General features: G+C 47.5%; 1 protein-coding gene across 1 annotated transcript; it reads left to right on the plus strand.

Moving 5' to 3' along the window:
- The first annotated feature begins 275 nt into the window (after positions 1-275).
- Positions 276-6,675, plus strand: LOC102925636 (apolipoprotein L2-like). The gene is made up of 4 exons (XM_076556230.1): positions 276-391; positions 1,753-1,879; positions 2,386-2,505; positions 5,397-6,675. Exons 1-4 carry the CDS (start codon positions 379-381, stop codon positions 6,259-6,261), a joined length of 1,125 nt encoding a protein of 374 aa, XP_076412345.1. The 5' UTR covers positions 276-378; the 3' UTR covers positions 6,262-6,675.
- Positions 6,676-22,971: the final 16,296 nt, after the last annotated feature.

The raw sequence follows: 22,971 nt of genomic DNA on the forward strand, positions 1-22,971 counted from the left end.
CTCTCCATCTCTCATTTTGTGTGCAGAGTCTGTTGTTTCTCCTCAGCTGTGTCCTCAGCTAACACCTTCTCCATTGTCCCCAAGAGGACAGGAGTCCTCCACCTTGGCTGGAGAGAGGGCAGCAGGGCTGGAGCCACATATTGGGTTCTTTAAATAGCAGTCACAGAGCCAGGGGAACAGACATGCTTTTGTCAAGTTCTTTTGGACCATGGCAGTAAACTTTGAATGATTTGTGGGTCACCTGATCCCTGGTCACAGCACCTGTCCCCATTCTGTCCCACAGGTTGTTTTTTCCTCCTGAAGCCTGGACACCTGGTGAGCTGTAAAAAAAAAAGCCTGTCAGGAACCCCTGAGTGACACCAAGACCCAGCAGCTGCCATGGGCTCCCCAGGTAATCATTCTTCTTCTCCATGTTGTCTGCAGGAAAATGGATTGAACTGTGGGTCATCATGTTGAGCAAAACCAGTCAGACTTAGAAGACAAATATTAAATATTTACTTTCAAATGTGGCCCCAAACAACACACGCAGTATGAAAATCAAGGAAAAAGTCACATTCAAGGACGTACCAAAGGCACAAAGTACCAAAAGCCATTATTGGACTCTCCTTCTTCCTGTGGATGAGGAGCTCACTTCCCACTTGTTCTGGAAACGACACATGTCTGTCTCTGCCAAGCACCATGACACTCCCCTTGTATATCAGCTTTCTCAGCATGCCATCACAAAATGACACTGCCTTAAAAAGAAAAGACCTCTTCTCTCATTGCCCTGGAATCCAACATCCACAATCAAAGTGTGGCAGGTTGGCCCTGGAGAGCACTGTCTTCCTGGTTGGCAGAGGAACCTGTACCCTGTGCCAGTCCATGGGCTCTCTTATGTGTCTGGAGTGAAGAACAAATCAGGGAAAGAGAGAAAGGGAGGGGGTGAGATAGAAGAGAAGGGAAATGGAGGAAGGGAGTTTCTTCCTTGCTGTGGGATGTTCTGTATGTCCTGTGGGAGCCCTCGTGGCTTTACCCGGCAGGTCCGCATAGAGGATGATTAGGACCACAGGCCTGAGTGCAGGTGTCTGAGATGGTCTGCACTTGGCTGTGCTGTAGGATGGTCTGTATGGCAAATGTGTTGCTCTGATTGGTTAGTAAATAAAACAGTGATTGGCCCGTGGCTAGGCAGGAAGTATAGGCGGGATTAACAGAGAGGAGAAAAGAAAGAACAGGAAGGTAGAAGGAGTCACTGTCAGCCACCGCCAGGACAAGCAGCATGTAAAGATGCCGGTAAGCCACGAGCCACGTGGCAAGATATATATTTATAAAAATGGGTTAATTTAAGATATAAGAACAATTAGCAAGAAGCCTGCCATGGCCATACAGTTTATAAAGCAATATAATCTCTGTGTTTACTTGGTTGGGTCTGAGCGGCTGTGGGACTGGAGGGTGAGAGAGATTTGTCCTGACTGTGGGCAAGGCAGGAAAACTCTAGCTACACTTCCTCTTGCCATGAGGGTACTAACATTATGGACTAGGGACCTCACTCGTGGCCTCACTTAGTTCCTTAACAGGTCTATCTCCAAATATAGGGTTTAGGGATTTTACAAATGAGTTTAGGGACACAACTCAGTCCCTACCACCAGTGACACCATCAAAACACCCCATGTGGCAGGTGCTCAGAAACACATTTAACCAGCTTGTCCCAGGTGCCATTCAAGCTTTTATTCACAGTCATCTAATCATGTGGGTTTTTTTTTCCTTCCCATCTAGACAGAAAAGGCTTCCTTGAGTCTCAAGTTGAGTACCTCCAGGACACGTGGAGCACAGAGGCCCTGCAACACCTGCTGACTGAAGAGGAAGCCTGGAAACAGCTTGTGGCAGAAGCCGATTTGTCCAGGTCACCACCCTAGGGGAGGCTAGCAATGCCACCAGAGCCCATGACTGGTTGACTTATTCTGGGCAGGAATACTCTACCAAGGCAGACCAAGTAGTTGGGGTTTCAGGGTGTCCCTGCTCAGCAAATATTTCCTCAATGCTACACTAGCAGGGAACAGCCTCTGGTTGAGGGGAGATGGCAGCCACGGGGGACAAGATTGTTCCTGCCATTGCTATCCCTGTGACCATGAGAACTTAGTTTATGACGTTCTGCTTTATTGGGTGACATTGAACTACATTGTAAGAAAAATCAGAGAATGCATGTGGAGGACTCAGCAGATGGTCAGTCATAGTCTATGGCCAGGACATAGTAGGTTTTCATTTAAAGTTGATTTTTACAAAAAGGTTTTGGTGTGTGTGTGTGTGTGTGTGTGTGTGTGTGTGTGTGTGTGTGTGTGTACTTCTTGCACCTGAGTGAGCTTATCTTACAAACTATCTTTCTAACTCACTTGTCCTCTCTTGAAACAGGGAAGAGGAAGTTTCCTTACGTGAAGCTCTTGGTGAGATCATTGCAAATCTTGGTGAGATCATTGCAGATGGAGAAGATATAGATGAGCTCCAAAATGACCTGCAAGAGAAGAAAGGGAGGTACTCAGCCACACTCAATGAAGCTTCTCTCTAGTTGCGAGGGGGCGGGAAGGTTAGAGGACAGTGCATAAGAGTTTCAATGGTGTCAGGGACAAGCTGTTTAGATGTGTTTCTGAGCACCTGCCACATGGGGTATTTTAATGGTGTCACTGGTGGTAGGGACTGAGTTGTGTCCCTAAACTCATTTGGAAAATCCCTAAGCCCAGGTGACTCTATTTGGACATTGAACCTATAATATATAAAGTATTGAAATTAAGTGAGGGCATGAGTGAGGTCCCTAATCCACAGTGTTAGCCATGAAGACCAAAAAAGGACCTCAGATCCGCACTGCAGCTGTGAGGCACCAGGTGTGGGTTCTGGGTACCGATCTCAGTTTTTCTACAAGAGAAGTACACGATCTGAATGAATGAGCCATTTCTCCCATCCCTTAAAAAACCAATTACCTTTATTTACTTGGACATCATCAGTTTGTCTAGACTGGCTGACTGGAGTGCACCAGGGATCTTGGTGACTCTGCATCCCCAAGCAAGGGTTGCAGGCCATGTCCAGCACCTGGCTTCTCTATGTGGACTCTGGAAAACTGAACTCAGGTCCATGTGTTTGCATGGCAGACACTCTACCAAACTAGCCACATCCACAGTCCTCTTCAAGGACCTCAGGGAGATTCTACTGTTATCTTCAGGACACAGTGCAGTCATGTGACAGTTCACATGGAGTGTCACACACCAAGAAAGCTCCCATGGGAAAGAACAATTAATCTGATATAAGTTAACAGTCAGGAAGATGTTGTTCAGGACAGTTGCTCTAAGGAAAGAGACAGAAGAGTTCTGGATATACATTCAGCTGGAGACTTGTAGATGTAACCAACCGTCTTATTAAATAAGAAACACAGAACCAATGTAAAAGAGAAAGCCGAGAGGTCAGAGCTCAGAGCTAAAATCTTACCCTTCCTCCTGTGTGCTCCTAGCTTCCCAAAAGAGACCTATTTCCTGTGTGTATCTCTTTTCATAGTCTTTTGTTCTGCCTTCTCATTGGTTGTAAACCCAAACACGTGACTGCCTCGTCACTGTCTGTATGTACAGCCCCCCCATGTCTTAAAGGCATATGTCTCCAATGCTGGCTGTATCCCTGAAAACACAGAGATCTACCTAGCTCTTCTACCAAGTGCTGGGATTAAAGGCGTGTGCCACCACCACCACCACCACCACCACCACCACCACCACCACCACCACCCTCTTGCTATGGCTCTAATAGCTCTGACCCCCAGGCAACTTTATTTATTAACATACAATCAAAATCACATTTCAGTACAATTAGAATACCACCACAGGGACTCTAGAGGACAAGCTGAGTGAGGGGCAGTAGACAGCAGAGAGTAGGGGCACTGTGCAGCTGACCTCAGGAATCCTCCTGAGGGGAGTCAAGGCCGAAGACCGAGGAAGTTAGACACGGGAACCTGATTGAGTACTGAGTATCGAAGGTAGGGCAGTCTCACAATTTCACAGGATTTTTGACAAGCCTGGGCAGGGCACACCCACCATGCACAGGAAAGACTTTGAAAGCCAATGTCAATCCACACTCGGAAAGCAGTATAGAAAAGCTTAAGTAGAGTTTCCGCAAGGTAAAATATTTGTCAACATAAGCCTCAGCATCCAGAAGTTTGTTGGGCCTTAATCACATACATCAGGAGGGCCCGGGGTCTTCCTCCCTCCTGGAGTCCATGCCTTTAGTGTCTAGTTCCCCTGCAGGTCAGAAATGACAGCAAAATCCCACCACACATCGCCTTTCTCAGGCTGGGAATTCAGTCTGAGGACTGCTAGGGAACCTACATGTTCTGAATTCAGTTTTACCTGCTACTGAAACACTTGTAGAGGCACAGTGAGATTTCTTGGGGATAGGACACACATGTCAATGCAGAATCCACTCAGGTTTCTTTACCTTCTGCTCACAGCTGGAAAAGGACTTTCTGTGCTGTGTTTTGAGTGGATGGATCTCAGCTGTGAGCTGCCCCACCAGATCACATGTACACACCACTGCAGTGCAAAAAGACCTCTAGCTTCAAAGAGTGCCCTGTATATGGTGTGTCTCTTAGGGCTTGCAATTTGCAGACTCTCAAAGCCCAAGTCTGCTATCAAACATGGACATCCCTGACCATTCAGGACACTGTAGGGCAGACAGGTCAGTGTCCAACAGCTGACACCACATGGAGGCTTTTCTCTGGGGGAAGTGAACTCTTCCGAGAACACTAACTTTCTCTAAATCAAGAGGGTTTTTTTCCCCCTCTAACCTCACTTCTCTGTGTTTGTTTAGAGTTCCTACAGAGAAGTATTTTAGTAATGGTGACATTGACCCGGAGGGGAAGGCATCTTTATTAAATGTCTAAAAATAAAAATGGTATGTTAAGAGACTAGAGATGGTTCGGTGATTAAGAGCACTGGCTGCTTTTCCAGAGGCTGAGATCCAGATCCCAACACCCTCATGATGGCTCACAACAGGCTGTAAAGTCAGTCCTAGGGATATGAAGCCTTCCTCTGTTCTCCACTAACACAAGGCATGCACATCATACACACACACACACACACACACACACACAGAGAGAGAGAGAGAGAGAGAGAGAGAGAGAGAGAGAGAGAGAGAGAGAGAGAGAGCCAAAACACTCGGACACATAAAATTAAAAATTAAAAAGACACATTAGGATGGGTTTTAACTCACTGTCACCTTAACAATTATAGACATTGTGGTGTGTCAAGTCTTGTCATAGCTGTAAGAAAGATCCCATACAACTGTAATACTCTCCGCTATTTCATTCAGAGCAGATGCTCTGTGATTTCCACAGGACAGATCTAAACTACAAGCTGTCTTCCTCACTTACATGTCCTCTCCTGTCACAGGAAAAAGACAGATGACTGGTGTGAAGCTCTTGGTAAGAACATAGAGAATACTGATATAGAAGATGAAGACAACCTCCAAAATGACCTGAAGGAGAAGAAAAGGTTTTTGGCAGTTTATCCTCAGGTGAAACTGGAGCTTGAGCAGCAGATCGGGAAGCTGCGCGCCCTTGCAGACAAGATTGACAAGGTGCACAGGGACTGCACCATCACACAAGTGGTGGCCGGCTCCACTGGTGCTGTGTCGGGAGTCCTGACCATCCTTGGTCTCGCTCTGGCACCTGTGACAGCAGGACTCAGTCTGGGACTTTCAGCCACAGGCTTGGGACTGGGGGTGGGAGCAGCTGTGACTAGTGTGTCCACAACCATTGTAGAAAAGGTCAGAACGGCCTCTGTGGAAGCTGAAGCCAGCCAGCTGGTGCCAACCAGCAAGGACCCAGGGAAGGTCATTAAAGAAATTTTGGAGGAGAGCACCCCCAGGCTTCTTTCAGTATCCAAGAATTCCTTCCGGAACCTGGAAGTCATCAAGAAGAACATTGATGCCATCAGGCTGGCCAAAACTAACTCTCGCCTAGCATCTAATGCCAAGCATCTCATGACCACAGGGAGGGTGTCAGCCCGAAACACTAGACAGGTGCAGAAAGCCTTTGGAGGCACAGCTCTGGCAATGTCCAAAGGAGCCCGGATCATGGGTGCAGCTACTGCAGGTCTCTTCCTGTTGCTGGATGTGGTCATCCTTGTACAAGACTCAAAGCATTTGTACGAGGGTGCAAAGTCAGAGTCCGCTGCAGAGTTGCGGCAGCAGGCTCAGGACCTAGAGCAGAAGTTGCAGGAGCTCATCATGGTCCATGACAGCCTGACAAAGTGACCTCTTCTTCAGTGCAGCTCAGAGGACTGAGGATAGGGGATGCTCTAGACAACTACCTGATAGACCCTGTCTGTATCCCCTCTACAGCAATGTCACTATGGTGGAAGTGCCTGCTAGAGGGGGAGGCCACATTAAGAGAAAGGAAGCCAGAACACAGATGGGACAGGCTTGGGACCTCCCACTAGACTCCACCTCTTAGATCCAACAACCTCCCAACACCCTACAGGAGGGCCAAGCTCCTAAGCTGGGGAGAAGACCCAAGGCTTGACGGAGCCACAGCATGGCTGCTCCTCAGTCATGCCCACAACACTGCTCCTAGCTGAGGCTCACCATCCTCAGTGTCCTCTGAGCTGCCAACTTTCATACTGCTTTCTGATTGGTTGCATAGAGACCTTCTTCTCCTTTCTTAGTTCTACCTAATTCTCTGTTTTTCCAAGTATTTCTAAATCTTACAATCAGACTCTGGATGGGAACCCCATTTCTTTGTTCATGATTTGGTTGTGTGGAGTGATGGGTGTGTTGGTGAAATGCTCAGAGTGTAGAAAGGAAAGGATGCTGGGAATGTCATCTGCACGGTCATCACAGGTTCTTGGTCCTAAGTGCCAGTAGTGGGCACTATAAGAAAGGAGAGGTGACAAGATATGGCTGGTCAGTTCTGCTCTCTGCTACCAGATTCTGGGGGAAATCACAAGGTTTAATTCCTATTGACTTTTAAAATCTGCTGAAATCAGATGAGATCTGCTGAGATGCATGTGAAGGGCTACACTTGCTCCACAGGATTTGAAGAGTAAACTGGTGAACACTGACCTGGTCATGCTTTGTGTGTTTTCTGGATTATATGCTAACTATAAAAAGTTGATCATTGCCTCCTGATTTTTTATCATCTCCTCTTTTAAATACAGTTTTCTTTCTTGTGGTTTAACAAGAATATTTGAAATTTAGACAAGAAGCATTTCCTTCTCTTTGCTGCCCTCCCCTTCTGGCCGCAGATGCTCCCCTAGGCGGCAACACCGAGTGGTGTCCCCTCCTCCCTTGCAGCTCAAGCGCCTTCCTCCCAAGTTCTCACCAATGGAGACTGACGGATGACCTGTGCATAGCCTAGGTCTTGTCCTCTAGAGGAACTTTCTTGTGTTCCACAGCCCCTCCTGTCCTTCCTGGACTGGAATGTCTGCCTAAGGGAAAGCTGGATGTGGACAGAACCATTTCCCTGGGATGCAGAGCAGGAACAGAATGGAGTCCTGGACAAACTTAGGAAAGAAAGTGACCTGCGTCCTGAGCTGCCTAGCAACTTGCTCCTAGTGTCCAAGTTCATTGAGTCCTGTCTACTGTTGAGCCCATGTGCTGTGTTAGTGAACTCTGTGCCAGCTGCTCAGCATCTGTCCCTTAACTAACTCAAGAGCCATCACCAGAGCTCACCACACCCTTGACCTTGAACCCTGCACTCTTTCCTGACTGTCAGTCTGGCCCTTTGGGACATCAATTATTGAAGAGCTTGTCCCTTTGTCCTTGCATTCCTCCAGGCTCTCAGGCCTCTGGAAACCACTGCACCACAGCCCTTTGAATGAATGACCACTAGGTGTCCAGTGCCCAGTGTCCAGAGAGATGGTGATGACAGCCTAGGATGAGCAACAGGTCAGGGATGGAAAACCAAGTGCCATCACCCTTCCCAAAGCCCAGAGACCAGGACCAGGGTCACAGCCAGGGCTCAGGAGGGACTGTGAGTGACCTAGAGAGGAGGTGTGGGTAGAGGGCGAGGACAACAGAGCTGGAAGGAGAGGGAGGAATTGAGGGCACAAGAAGAGGCCTGGCAGAGGACATGCAAGAGGACAAGGGACATTATCAGCCCTGCTATGATCTCATACTCCATGTGTGTGCAGGGCTGAGCTTTGATGTGCTCTCCACACAGTGTCTTCACTGCAGAGTTCACAGGTGGCTGCTCTGTTCTATGCTGAGCTCCCTGAAATTCAGGAGGACTGAGACATCTTCCAAAGGCAGTGTGGTCTGAAGACAATTTGCACAACCTGAGAATCTCAGGGGACTCCAGGTTCGGACCCCAGAAGAAAATACATCCCCTACTGCACTGTCCAAATTCAGGAAACTTCTGGCCTAGCATTTCCTACAGCTGGGTCTAAAATGCTCTTGAATCTTTAGGTGTGGACTTAATTTGTTCCACGTGATGCTCATGGTTCACCTCTTCTGTCACTGGAGGAAGCAGCTGTGGTACCTGATGCTCTGAAAGAGCATGTAGCTCACGTGACTGTGGATGCCAATGACAGCCTTAAAAAGAACAGGACAGGAAGAGGTTTTTAGAAGCTTTTCCTGGGTTGAAAGGAAGCTTGAGGCGACAATCAGGAAAACTCCTAGCCCTGGCTGACCACATAAAACAGATTCACTGGGGCTGTGCCAGCTCCAACATGGTGGCCAGTCCATAGACACTTCCTCTGGAAGACTAGACATGGCTGGAATAATTCTGGAACCCTTCACATCAGATCTGCTGCCCTTAGGAGTGGGGCTGAGGCTGGCAGTAGTAACTGGTGATGCCACCTCCTGTGAATAAAGCAATCCAGTTGTCAGACGATGCTGAAGGCAGAATCCTGGAATGATCTTCACTGGAGGGTTCAACGCCCAACATGCATGTCAGGTATGGAATGCCTTTGAAGGTACTGCGTGGTCAGTGAAGAGAGGAGCCCGAGTCAGAGGAGCAGCATCTGGGAATTCCTTCCTTGCATTGGATGTGTATAGTCTTGTAGCAGACTCCATTTATCTACACAAGGGGGCAAAGGTCAAGGCTGCCCGAACCAACAAGACAGGTGACTGGGCAGCTTGAGAAGTCTGTAGAGCTCAGCCAGACCACACGTCCCCAGGCAGCACAGGGTGAACAAAGATGGCCGGACAGAGCAGGGAACAGTGGATCCATTTTGTTAGAGGGGGAAGGGTGAGAGCAAGTCTGGGAACCAAACACTGAGCAGTGTGGATTTGGGTGTCTGAGCCCAGGTTTCATGTGGATCAAAGAGAAGACAACGGCTGGAGTCTGAAGCAAAGGGGCAGAGGAGACAAGAGCAGGGGAATGGACTGAACACAGAGAGGGATGGGCAGACAGAGCAATGAGAACGGTGGGGAAACTGAGGTGCTGAAAACGGGGGGAAAGCCAGAGTGAGAGTATTGAAGATGGAGAAGACACAGCAGCTCTCCCGTCCCCCTCCCCTCAGGACAGTGTGATGTCAGCCACAGCCCTTCCTCTCCAGCAGCAACAGCACCTTCTCATGCTTGGTGTAGGGTAGAGGGGCCAGCTAAAGGAACCCACCCTGACCCTGGAACCCAGGACCAGTGAAACAAACACAGTCTGGATCAGGGACCCAAGTCAGTAAAAGAAACACTTTATCCCTGAACCCAGATCCAAAGAAACATGATCTGACTCTGAGACCAGTTCCAAAGAAACACACTTTGCCCTAGAATCAGAGCCAGTGAACGAAATGTGCCCTGGCCTTAGAATTAGAGCCTAAAAGCTAAGAAAGGCCAGTGAAAGAAACACAGTTTGGCTCTGAAACCAGGGCCATCTCTGCCTTTGACCAAGAAAACTAAAGAATCCCTGAGCAGGAAAATCTAACCAATCCCTGAGCAGAAAATCTCCCTAGAGAAACTGCACCCCTAAGTAACCCTATATAAACCACCTGCTTGTTCAGTTGTCCGCTGTTCTCTCCACCCTGGTAGAGGCAGCTACTCTCCTGGACTCCTCCTTCTCAAATAAATCTCTTTCTCAAAAGAGTCTTGGGTGTGAAGGTCTTCATTTACTGGAGCAGAAAAGAAGAGCTTTGCTGAGCCATCCCTCAGGGGACTAAGCAATGTGGAGCAGAAAAAGTAGCAACGTTTTGCCAGAGCCAGAGGGGATTGCTGTATTTCTGCAGGGGTTTCCCCTTTAGCAGAGTGAAGTAGAAGGAACACCTTGGGCTGGAGGAGAAGCAGAGCTCTGCTGGGAAGCCCTCTTCAGTGGGGGCTGAGCAAAGCTCAGCTGTAGCAGCTCTCCAGGAGAGGAGCAGGGTTGCTATATCCTGTGGGGAGACCATCTCCACTGCACCCCAACTCCAGGTATGCCTGACTCCCCGAAGAGTCAGGAAACCTTTCCCTCCAGAGCAGAGCTGTGCCATCGCAGTTCCAGCCACCAGAGCTGTCCTGGCAGCTCAGGGTATAGCCTGACTCCCTGAGAAGTCAGAATACCCCCCTCTCCCAGAGTTGTAGCATTCGCTTGTACTTTGTCCATCAGAACGTGACTTCCAGATGGTGACAGTGGTGGTGACAGCAGAGTGGGGGGAGCCTTTGGCAGGGTTTAGACAACCAAAGGACCAATGGAATTAAAATGGATCCCATGTGCAGTGCTGGGACAGTGGTGGTGAATGTCAGAAAGAAACATGTGGTACACATTTATCACCTTTACTGTGCACCTGGTGTAGACACACTTCTGTTTACACTAATGCGAACCTAGTGTAGTCACACTTCTGTTTACACTAATGTGCACCTACTGTAGTCACACTTCTGTTTACTCTAATGTGCACCTAGTGTAGTCACACATCTGTTTACACTGTGGAAGCTTAAATAACAATTCCTACTCCAGGCCTCTAGGATTAAGTAGAAATAAAATGAATTAAAATTTCACTTCTGACACACTTAGGATACAGTGCTAACCTCAGACTTGTGTTCCTGCTTGCTTCAGCTGAACCCCAACAGCACCCTCACTCCCCCTGACCTCGGGAGGGCTAACACTTGGGAGAGCTATCCCTTCAGCAGACATGGCAGAAACTGCAGGAACCTTATCAGCCCTGCTTCTGTAGGCAAGCCCGACTGCAATGGATTTCCACTAAGAGCGCCCTCTGCAGGTGACTGCATGGGGAACGAATTCAACACAGTTGTTCAGGCCCTAAAAGCAGTAAGAAAACCAGGTTGAGGCTGGACTTTGCAAAGCACTAGCTGGGTCCAGGCCAGATTGCAAAAATCAACGTGAGCTCCAGCTCTCTGTGCTCCGCTTGGTTCTTTGCTGGCCCGTTTTTCCACCACAGCACATTTGGGGCCTGGTGAGTGCAGACAGATTTTATCAGAAACCAAACAATCAGTGGTGTGTAGTGTCAACCAATGGGGGGGGGTCACAAGACATGTTTTTGGCCTGGCAGGGTGGCTCAAAGGATGAAGGCACTTTCCTCTATACATGGTGATGTGAACTTGATGCTGGGGGACCCCATGGTGGAAGAGGAGCACTGACTTCCTCAAACTGTTCTCTGACACCCCTAAACTGGCTGTGGCACCCAGTCCACCCCCTACAAAACACATGCACACAGTAAGTTAATAAATGCCATTAAGTATCTTTTTTAAAAGATGCTGAGGTTATTTGATTTTAAAAAGCATGCAGCCCCTGAGGCTCAGCTTCTTCCAGAGCTGGAAATGGGGTGCTGGTCAACATGATATCTCAGGTCACCTGGCTCTGACTGTCCTGTGCTCTATAGACTTGGGTTGAATAAAATCACTTACTGCTCAGGAAAAATGGATGAAACAGTCAACCATACGAGAGAAGATGGCATGGGACAGAAGAAATGGATAGAAAGTGTTGGGGTACCACCTACTGTAGTCTTTATTGGGGAGGTATGGTTGATGTAAGGTCAAGGGAATCAGGAAGCCTGGGGGCCTGCCTGGACTTAGGGGAGGGTGTGTGGGGTGAGTAGGCTAATGGTGACATTCGCCAGAGCCAGGATGTGGCTGTTCTTATCTCACTGACACCTAGGCTGTGAGGCCGATTTCTAACGCTGGCAGCACAGGGATCCTGTGGTAAAGTCCCATGTGCTGCTGTCATGGCAGGGGGACCATGGAGGGGAAGCAGGGTAGGTTTTCTAATGGCCACTCTTGATGGTAACATCCCAAGATGGCTGCGTCAAGCCAAGGTGGATCCCTTCAATAACACACTGAACCTGTGTAGTGATGGCTGACTGATGCCTGGGACCCCGTGCCTGGCTTCTCTTCACTGTGAACCTTCTGTGTGGGGTGATGGAACTGAATCCTCCACAGTCTTCCTGTGCCCTCACTCTCTCTCACTCACTCAGGCACTTCCTTTGGTCTCTGCCATCTGCAGGCCTCTCTGGAACGATGGTCGAAAACCACACCTGTCTGCTTGGCTGGGCACAGGTGCATTCCTCAGCCATCATGGGAGAACAAGATTGCCTAGGCTCAGGGACCTGTACAAAGGAGGGTGTGAGGACCGGCTACAGAGAGACAGCTGGACAGCAAACCTGCCCCAATCTGCTTCTGGGTCCCTCCTTGACCTGCAAGAGCTTCCATAAATTTCTTCTGTGGCACTGCCCCTGAATACTTTACAAGGGGGCCTCTTGTCCTTGAGAATACAGATTTGGGGAAATACCTGCTTCACCTCCCTGATGGCTTCCACTACCATTCAGACAAACCCCTACAATTCCATGACACATACGGTGAGTGCTGTACCCAGGGGGGTCCACGGGTACCTCCAGGGGTCAGGGTCACACACAGTGGCTGAGTAAGGACTGGTTCTGGGGCATGTGGAGCGACTGTGAGCAATGACGGAGGGAAGAGCAATAGTAGATAAAATGACACCTTCTTCCTCCCCTGTTTATGTGGATGACTAAACCTGACAGAACGTTCTGAGGAGGCTTTAAGGGACCATCCTCAGATCTTCTGTTATGAAGAAGGGAAAAGGCTCCATGTGAGTCCACACTAGGGGCATCGATTCTCCATTTATCCACGCATGTGTCTGAGTGGAAGCTCTCCCTGTACAGGAGCAGGAGCATGAGGTTGCAGACCTCCCCACACCACCTGTCACTCCTGAGGAGGCCACAGTGCTCAGTGACTCCCTTAGTGCCCACAACCCTGCTGAAGACTTCTCACTGTCCCTCTAGCTGTCCCTTGTCCCAGCTTCCACTGTGGCCTGCAATAGAGTCTTCCATTTCTCTGTAGCAGTCCACAGAGCCGTGGTCCCCTTTCAGCCTCTCATCTGAAAGACACATTTCACTTCTTAGTCAATTGTCATCTGTTTCCTACTTCACATTCTTCCCTAGATGGTCCCTGGGCACTGAGTGCCTCAGGCTCCAGTGCTGATGTTTCCCTTGGACCTGGATCACTGACTCCATTCATGGTAACTGTGCAGTCAGGGGCTTTGGATGGGAAGCAGTGGAAGTGGAGTTGGCTGATTTGGACAGAAAGAGCATCCATTAGAGGGAATGATACACACAGAGGATGGCAAAGAACAAAATCCACTCAAGTCCCAGGCATGAGGACCCAGATCCCAAACCAGGAGCTTCTGGACACCCTCCCAGTGCTCTACCCTCAGATGGCTTAGGTCCAAACACCTTGACCTCTAGGGCCCACCGTAACAATTGCAAATACTCAGGAGACACCAAGGGTTGGCTGAGGTGGTGGGTTATTGGACCGTCCATCCAGAGGATGAGGAGAGCAGTGGATGATAGCAGTTCACCCTGAAGGGAGTCTCAGGTCAAGCATAATGTACAATTACTCTACGCTCACAGCCTTAGCGGTGGCCTTGATGTTTTCTTCCTTATCGTGACAAACAACTTCATTACTTGTCATAGATCCCGAAAGCCCAAGACAAGAGCACACACACACACACACACACACACACACACACACACACACACACACCATTTCCCAAGATGATGAAACACCAGATACTCTGCCTGCATCTCAAGATCAGGTCCAAGTGCAGGGCTCCCAACTTAGTACTATGTCAGTACCCCTGTTTTTGCCCCGCACATGTGTGTCTGTGTGTATGTGTGTGTTTGTTTGTTTGTGTGTGTGTGTGTGTGTGTGTGTGTGTGTGTGTGAAGGTGAATAGTACAGTAGAGGCAAAAACCTGTAGCTGCTCCCTGATAGTCTGTAAATATTGCAGCTGCTGTTTCTACCTGGCTGTAGGAATGGCTTTGAATATGTTAATGACTTGCATCAATAACAGTGGTCATAGGGACACGGGCATACCCATCTTCCTATGTCTACAACAGAGGAGGTGGAAGCTAGGCTAAAATCTTGAGATATTTGAGGCATAATGGCATTATAGTGACTCCAGCCAACCTTCTCTCTGATGAATATGGAGTAAGTGGGGCCCTTCGCCCATTCTGCAGAACAGCCTGGTGGGGTGACTCTCGTGGACCCTCCTTTCTCTCCTCCCCACTCCTACTTGGGAGCCATTGAACTTGAAGCTGGATCCTCTCGGTGTCTAAAGTCACTGGCACCATCCTCAGGGCTCAGCAGAGAGTCTTCAAGGTGAGCCACAGGCTCTGTGTCCATCACTAGATCCTGTCTGAACTGGAATCACAGGACTGCTGTGTTCACTCTGCAGATACATCTGGCATTCCTGAGCCCTGTATGTGTGTCAAACTGCAGGTGAGTTATCTGCACTTTGTCATAAAAGTATGATAATTGTGAGCTATGCTCCATCTCTACACACTGTCCTCTATGATCCTCCCTGAAGTTGGCACTTCTTATTTGGACCCTCATATTCCATCTGAGCAAAGGCAAACAGGCTTCTTCTTGAATCCAGGCTGTGGCTACACCAGTGTTTGGGGGTAGTGTCTGCCTCTTCTCCTTCCACATGCTCGCCCAGAGCTGTGAGCGTGGGATCCACTTCCCTTCTTTGTGTTTTGCCATCCTGGGATGTTTGTCTTTGAATGACTTCAGAAGCCCCATTTCACATGGTAAGTTGGACAATCCCCTGTCCCTATTACATGATGTCCCTAGAGAAAGGGAGACCAGTGGAGAGATGGACCCATGCTTCAGGGCACCTGGTACAGTATCCAGCTTGTTTGAGTTGAGCATACTCTCCATGGTGTGAACTGGGTGGAGGTAATAACTAGGGTACCCAGATGCCTTGGCTGCTGACCCCTCTGAGCTCCACTAGGTGGTGCTGGTGTTCACCTTCTGCTTCCCAAAGTCATTCAGAGTGGTTTCCCATTCTTTAAGGTCACACTCTTTTTGTTGTTGCTGTTGTTGTTGTTTTTTTTTTTTTAAAGATTTATTTATTTATTATATATACAGAGGAGGGAGCCAGATCTCATTACAGATGGTTGTGAGCCACCCTGTGGTTGCTGGAAATTGAACTCAGGACCTCTGGAAGAGCAGTCGGTGCTCTTAACCTCTGAGCCATCTCTCCAGCCCTAAGGTCACACTCTTAATGGCTGCAATTGCCTCTGGACCAAAGTTCTTTTCAGCATCCTCACCTCTGAAGTGGCAGCCACCCTGGGTGACATTTCTTGTCATGTCACTGGTCTACTGATCTGTTCTTGAGCATATCTTCAGGATGCCCAGATGGGATACGCTCTGCTTGTGTACCTGGAATATGAGATTCTTATTTCTGTCTTTCAGGTGAATCTGCAGCCGGGTACTGCTGCCCCATGTGGGCTCTATTCAGGAGTATGTTAATGTTCCAGTCTCTGAGAGTTCCCCTCAAGGTTGCCTCATGGCTTTTGTAGACATTTTAATGGGTCTACATCTTGCAGTAGATTTCTCTGACTGTCTAGCTAAACCCTTCATAATGAAGGGGAAAGAGACAGAGCAAGAGAGTTTAGAGAAAGAAAACAACAAAAATAACTTTAAACTTCTTGATTTCTATTGATTCTTTAAATTCAGTGTGTGTGTGTGTGTGTGTGTGTGTGTGTGTGTGTGTGTGTGTGTCCACTTATTTGCATGTGCTCCACTTTCATACAATGCCTACAGAGATCACAGCAGAGCATCAGATACCCTGGAGCTGGAATTATAAGAGGTTGTGAGCCACTTGATGTTGGTACCAGGAACTGAACCACCCAGACCCCAGATTACTTCAAACAAGTAAGTATGGTCTAACGTGTAATGATGAGTCTTGAGTCTTGGCAAGTTCTCGAATCCTGAAGTCTAATCCATCGCCTCTCTCAACACCTCAGTTTCACCAACTGAAAAGTCACAGCACTGCTCCATTTTAACACAATAGTTGCTTGTCTGTTTGGAAACTGGGGAAAGAGGTGGATAACAATGAACGATGATTAAACTCCAGTCAGATGTTGAAGTGTGTTGGCAGCAGTGTGGGGAGATCCCATGTCACCTGCTGTCCTTCTCTCAAGAGTCAGGATGGCCACCAAACCTTAAGGGCATATGTAGAGAATGGAATCTGTCTTGATACAAGGGTCTGTTGGCCCCTGAGGTCCAGTCATGCTTAAACCCTTGCTGCCTGTAGCAAAGCTGAGGTATTCCACAGCCATTGCTACCTGAGTTTGTAGACTCAAAACTTGTCAGCAGTGGCCTTTGGCTCCTCTACTCAGGGTGTCATGGGGGCCAATCTAGGAGCCAGGGAGTCTGCCATGTAAGATGCTGGGGTTTCTCAGAGGAATCTCTGGAATGGTCTGAGCTCGGACCAGAAACGTGAGGCAGAAGAATACACATAGGCAGCTGTCTGAGCACTGTGCCTGCCACACTCAGCAGCACTGTCCTCATCAACCAATGGCACTGGGATGCTCCACTGGAGTGCAGGAGGGATGGGGTGGGGTGTGCTAGGGCACTGGGGAGGCTTGCTGGAGCAGGAAGGGGCTGGCAGTGATCTGTGGAGGGCTCCACAGTTTGTGGTGGTGGGTCTTCCCACCATGGAGAACCCACCAGAGATGGGTTGCCCAGAGCAGAATTGGGAATGTTGAGCTGAGGTCACTCTTTTGAGCTGGCAAGGTGGGTGGGGCAGTGGGTGGCACCCTTCAAGTGTCCATTCCAGTGTGTTGAGTGGATCAGGGCCACCCAAATGAGACTTCTGCTTTCCATTTCTGTGCTGGGTCCATCAGGCCAGAGGCTGCTTCTCCCTAGGACTCAGATGTGCAGCTGGTGACTGGATCTACACAGCTCAGGCAGGGCTGTCAATCTCAGGCAGGGCAAGACTCATCTCTTCCATGGTACATCTTAAAGGTCATAGCTAAGGTTTCTGCCTATGGAATCTGGGGTCCCCTCTCTGGATGTTTAAGTTTCGCCTTAAGATCTAGGAAACTCTGGGAGAAGAAGCAGGTCATAAGGAGTTGCTTTCTATCTGGGGTCTCAGGATCCAGGTTGGTATATTGTAGGAGGACCTTTGTAAGGAAGTTGAGGAATCCAGACAGGTTTTCATGTGTTTCCTGGATAACCTTATGGAGCTTTTCATAATTTGCTGCTTTAAGGGCAGCCCTGTGGAGACCAGCTAAGAGGCAAGTTATAGGTTCCTCACTAGGATTCCCCTGAGGCATTATAATCCATTCGGGGTCCTGATCAGGGACTGTCTTAGCCCCCACTGGGTAGGTGTTATTTGTTTGGTGGAGTTCATCTGCATGGGCCCTAGCCTGATCCCAGACTCACCTACACTCTTCTGGGAGAAGATTGTTGGCAAGAATCATATAAACATCGTGCAAGGTAAGGTCATAGGATTGGGTAATGGACTAGAATTCTTTAGTAACAGTTGAAGAATTGGCAGTATAAGACCCTAATCTTTTTTCTACTTGGGAGAGTTCGGATAACGAGAAGCCGACACTTATCCTGACTAAACCATCCACCCTGGAAACCTCTCACAAAGGGAATGCTGGGGCTGGTTTAGATGGGGAAGGTACAGGAGGAATAGATAGTGGGGGACAGAACTCCAGGATAGAGCAGGAATGATTAGTGGGAGGACTCGGGGCTGTCAGAGGGCTGGAAGTAGGTGCCAGTGAGGGTTGACCTGGATGACCTGTCACTGAGTAAGGAGAAGGGGAAACTGAAGGGACCAGAGGAGAGGGAGCTGTGGGCTTTGGTCTGTAGGGGGGAGGCTCATTAGCTGGATTGAAAGTAATAGATTTATCCTGTTCTGACTTCATAGCTAGCAAGAGCTAAGTGGGGGAACAGGAGGCACAGAGAGAAGGCTTGGAGTGAAGGTAGGAGAAAGCTTTGACACAGTCTTTTTCAATTTCCCTGATCCCTCACGGTAGCTGTGAAGGTCCGAAATAATATTGGGATCTAGTGTGTCGTTATTTGGCCATTTAGATTAATCATCTAAGGGATATTGAGGCCAAAGTTCATTGCAAAGGTGAACTAGTTTAGGGTTTTTTAAATTGGGCACCAGGTATAGAGGCTTGAGATTTTCTAGGAGGCATCCCAAGGGGGAATGGGAGGGTATGGAATGCTAAGTTCCCATGCATGAGAGAGGGGAGGGAAAAGGTCGTTGCAATCTGTAGTCACAGGCATCTTCTGCACTCAGGGAGGAATGGACAAGGACAAAGCTGTTCAATGGGTCATCACCACAGTCAAGGGGGTCAAGCTTAGCCTGGCTAAGCCAGCAGAGAGACTTGGGTGCCTGGTGCCAGGGCTTCCATAGAGGCAAGAAGGCAAAAGAAAACCAAGCTCTAAAGGGAGGGTCTCATCCACAGGAAATGGCCGAAGAAAGAATCCACAAAAGCCACAAGGGCCCAGAGAAGAAGTTGTGTAATTATTGGCAAGGGAAGACAGGATGTAGCTAGAGTTTTTCTGCCTGGCCCACAGTCAGGACAAATCTCTCTCACCCGCTAGTCCTGCAGCTGCTCAGACCCAACCAAGTAAACACACAGAGACTTATATTACTTATAAACTGTATGGCCACGGCAGGCTGAATCTGCCTTATTGTGAACCTATTGCTTTAAACTGCACCATTCTAAGACTGAAATGGTGCTGTGGCTGCTGGCTCTGCCCACCTCAGCTCCCCAACATGGCGGTGGTACATTTTCTGTCAGCTCTGGGAGCCATCAACTCTCAGAAACAGTGGGTCTATGCTTCCATCAAAGCAGTGTGTAGCCCAGAAACCTCTTTTTTTTCTTTTTCTTTTTTTTTTTTTTTTTTTGTACTAGCAAAGGCTAAATCCACCATGCACCATGTTGTGCAGCTTACAGAAACCTCTGTGTAACTTGGTGGGAATAAGTCAAGCCCACATGTCACAAACCTGACAGAGTAGCTCAAGCCCGCATGTTGTGGTGTCTAGCCACCCATATGAGACATGAAGCAGAAACCTGGTTTTGGCTCTGTTTAGAAATGCTTATTAAATATTCTCAAGTTTAAGGTGGAAACTCAAGCCATGGGGCACCATTTGTAGCTAGAGTTTTTCTGCCTGTCACACATTCAGGACAAATCTCTCTTACCTGCCAGTCCCACAGCTGCTCAGACCCTACCAAGTAAACACACAGAGACTTATATTACTTATAAACTGTATGGCCATGGCAGGCTTCTAGCTAGATGTTCTTATATCTTAAATTAACCCATTTCTATTAATCTGTAAGTTGCCATGTGGCTCGTGGCTTACCAGTATCTTAACATCTTCTCATGGCAGTGGCTGGCAGTGTCTCTCTGCCTCAGCCTTCCACTTCCCAGAATTCTCCTCTCTTTTTGTCCCACCTATATTTCCTGCCTGGCTACTGGCCAATCAGTGTTTTATTTATTAACCAATCAGAACAACACATTTAACATACAGAACATCCCACAGCACTAGGAGGAGAGGACAAGAAGGAATGCAATAACCCAATTTGGCCCTAAGGAAACTGCCTGATTGAAACTCCACAGGTAGGGGAGTGTGGTCAGGTGAAGAGGGCCAGCCATAGCCTTAAAGACAATGACTGAGAGTACCTCCACTTCCAAGAGTACTAGAGGGGTGCCAGACACTCAATGGTCATGTCCTCAGACACCGACCAAAGGGAGAACTCACCTAATTGCTGCTGTTGGATGGAATGCTGAGGGATCAGTCAGCCAAAGGTGAGTCCATTGCAGATGGACTAGAGATAAGGGATAGGGTCCCAATGTGGCTCAGACTACAATGGGAGAGCCTGGGCACCAAAATGCAAGTGTTACAGCTCTGGAGGGAATGGTATCCTGACTTGTCAGGAAGTCAGGTTATACCTGCAAGTGTTACAGCTCTGGAGGGAATGGTATCCTGACTTGTCGGGAAGTCAGGCTATACCTGCAAGTGTTACAGCTCTGGAGGGAAACGTATCCTAATTTGCCAAGAAGTCAGGCTCTACCTACAGCTGGAAAGGGAGGTATCCTGCATACCTACAGCTGTGAGAAAGATATCCTGACTTGTTGGGAAGTCAGGCTATACCTGAAGCAGAGGTCTGGTGGGGGATAGTCTCCCTGCAGGATGTAGCAATCCTGCTCCTCTCCAAGAGATTCATTACAACTGAGCTCTGTTCCTCCCCACACAAGGGAGCTGCCCAGCAGAGGGATCCATTTCTTCTGCTCTGCTCCCCTAAGGGAATGTCCCAGCAGAGGTATCCATTTCTTCTCAGCTCGGTTCTGCTAAAGGGGAAACTCCTGCAGAATTGTAGCAATCTGCTCCAGCCCAAAAGTTGTTACTTCTGCTCTGCTCCTCCCCAAAGGGAGCTGCCCAGCAGAAGTATCCCTTTCTTTTTCTGCTCTGCTCTACTCTGCTCTGCTCTGCTCTGCTCCCAAAGGAGCTTCTCAGCAGAGACTCTGCTCATCCCCAGCAAAAGAAGGTCTTCACCTAAAACTCTTTTAAGAAAGAGATTTATTTGGGAAGGATGAATCCAGAAGAGCGGCTATCTCTGCGAGGATGGAGAAGGACAGCTATCAACTGAGCAGGCAGAGTGGTTATATAGGGTTTCTAAGGGATGGAGTTTTCCCAGGAAGAAGATTTTCAGGGAGGGAATTGGTCAGATTTCAATTTCCTTGAGCTTGAACAAGCTCAGATTGGCTAGATTTCATGCTCAGGGATTGGTTTGTTTCATGTTCAGTTGGTTGAGGCAGAGTTGAATCTAGTTTCAGGGCCAAACTGTGCTTCTTTCACTGGCCTTTTTTAGCTTTTTGGCCCCAGTTTCAGGGCCAGGGCTTATTTCTTTCACTGGCTCTCATTTCAGGGTCAGAGTGTGTTTCTTTGGTTCCGATTTCAGGGCTAAATTGTTTCTTTCACTATGGGTTCAGGATCAGGGTGCTAGATTGCATGCTCAGGGATTGGTTGGTTTCATGTTTAGTTGGTCAGAGGCAGTGTTGGCTCTGGTTTCAGGGACAAACTGGAGCTTGGATCCTGTATATTATTATGTTGATTTTGAATTTTTGCATGGATGATGGACAAGAGACAGCTGCTGGGAGACATGAGATTGAAAGGAAGAGTGATTATACCAACATAAATGTTTTTTAAGTGCCTTAACTTTATAACAGAAGTCAAAAAATATATTTGTAAACCAGAACTTAAAACATGCATTGCTTTGGAGAAGTGGTTTTGCAAACAAGAGGCTATGAATTCAGTCCAGATAAGATGGACCAGATTTGATCAAGGGAGACTTCCTGAACCTTTTCAGGTGGTATCTATCAACAAAGGTTATAACTAATCTTCCCAGGACTTGGCCACTATCTCAAATTTTCTCAGGGTCCCTATAAGATTACCAGCACCCTCAATCAACAGGAAATAGTCTAGAAAACCACACCCAAATTACTAATATTCTTTATGAATGTTTGTTTTCATTTAAGGTGGGGTTGGTTATAAATGGTTGATGGTCATAGTCAATCTCTTTCTAAAGAATAAAGAAGGATATAATATAGAAATGATGGGAAAAAGGACAGATTATTGGATTGACTTTAATCCAAAAAAAATTGTTAATCTCAAAATGATTTACATTGGTATATATTTTAGTTTATTGATATAAATTTAAGGTCAATTTTGTTATACTGTATGTATATTTCTACTCTTGTTTAAGGTATTATGTTTATGCAGCTCATTTAGGAATGTAATATATAATTAAAAATACAGATTAATAGTCATCTATAATAGTCAAACTTATAACCATATTAGTTAGATTTTTTAGATATATAAAGATATATTTCAATTAGATAGATAATCTTCAAACCCTTCAAAGGCCTACAGAATATGGCATTTTAAATATTTTAAGAACTTAGACTTTTCTCAACAGTGAGACACATCTGCTCCTGGCAGCACCAATTACTTCAAAGAGCATGATGGGCATCAAAGAAACTGGCTATGGAGTCTGCTTTCAATGTGGCAAGGCTCACCATTTGAGCAAGAAACTGCTCTTACCTGGACTGCTTGGCAGTATGCTGTATAAACTGGACATGCAGGACCCACAGGAAAATGACCACTAAACTTTCTAAAAACAAGACAAGATGGTTCCTGCTTCACAAAAGAAACTTCCAGACATTCTTCAGGACACAGAGGAAAGTGACTGATGAACTTTGCCAATATAGGCAAGACAATCATTCAAATTTCCTGCTTCACTAAAATGTCTGCCAGATACTCTAGGCCTACAGAATGAAGATGGATGCCCTAATATTACAGAAAAACTTTGGGTGACTCTCCATGCAGCCAGCTGTCTCTGTCATTTCTATAGTTTTGGAAGTTGCTTACAATACACTTCCTGTTTACTCAGGTAATATTATATCCTTCTGGGGTCTTTGATGGAGCTGAAGACTAGATAGTTATAATTATAGTTTTCCTTAGTTATGATAAAAGATAAATTAGTCCGGGCGGTGGTGGCACACACCTTTAATCCCAGCACTCGGGAGGCAGAGCCAGGTGGATCTCTGTGAGTTCGAGGCCAGCCTGGGCTACCAAGTGAGTCCCAGGAAAGGCGCAAAGCTACACAGAGAAACCCTGTCTCAAAAACCAAAAAAAAAAAAAAAAAAAAAAAAAAAAAAAAAGATAAATTAGACACAAAACTTTAGACTCAACAAGATAAGGTAGAT

Source organism: Peromyscus maniculatus, chromosome 20, assembly GCF_049852395.1.
Source record: "Peromyscus maniculatus bairdii isolate BWxNUB_F1_BW_parent chromosome 20, HU_Pman_BW_mat_3.1, whole genome shotgun sequence".
In the NCBI taxonomy this organism is placed as follows: Eukaryota; Metazoa; Chordata; class Mammalia; order Rodentia; family Cricetidae; genus Peromyscus; species Peromyscus maniculatus.

Bases quoted from the DNA above. Each gene is read 5' to 3' on its own strand.
- LOC102925636 (XM_076556230.1), top strand. The intron at 1,880-2,385 runs GTCACCACCCTA...CTCTTGAAACAG, and splicing joins GCAGAAGCCGATTTGTCCAG to GGAAGAGGAAGTTTCCTTAC. The intron at 2,506-5,396 runs GTACTCAGCCAC...CTCCTGTCACAG, and splicing joins CTGCAAGAGAAGAAAGGGAG to GAAAAAGACAGATGACTGGT.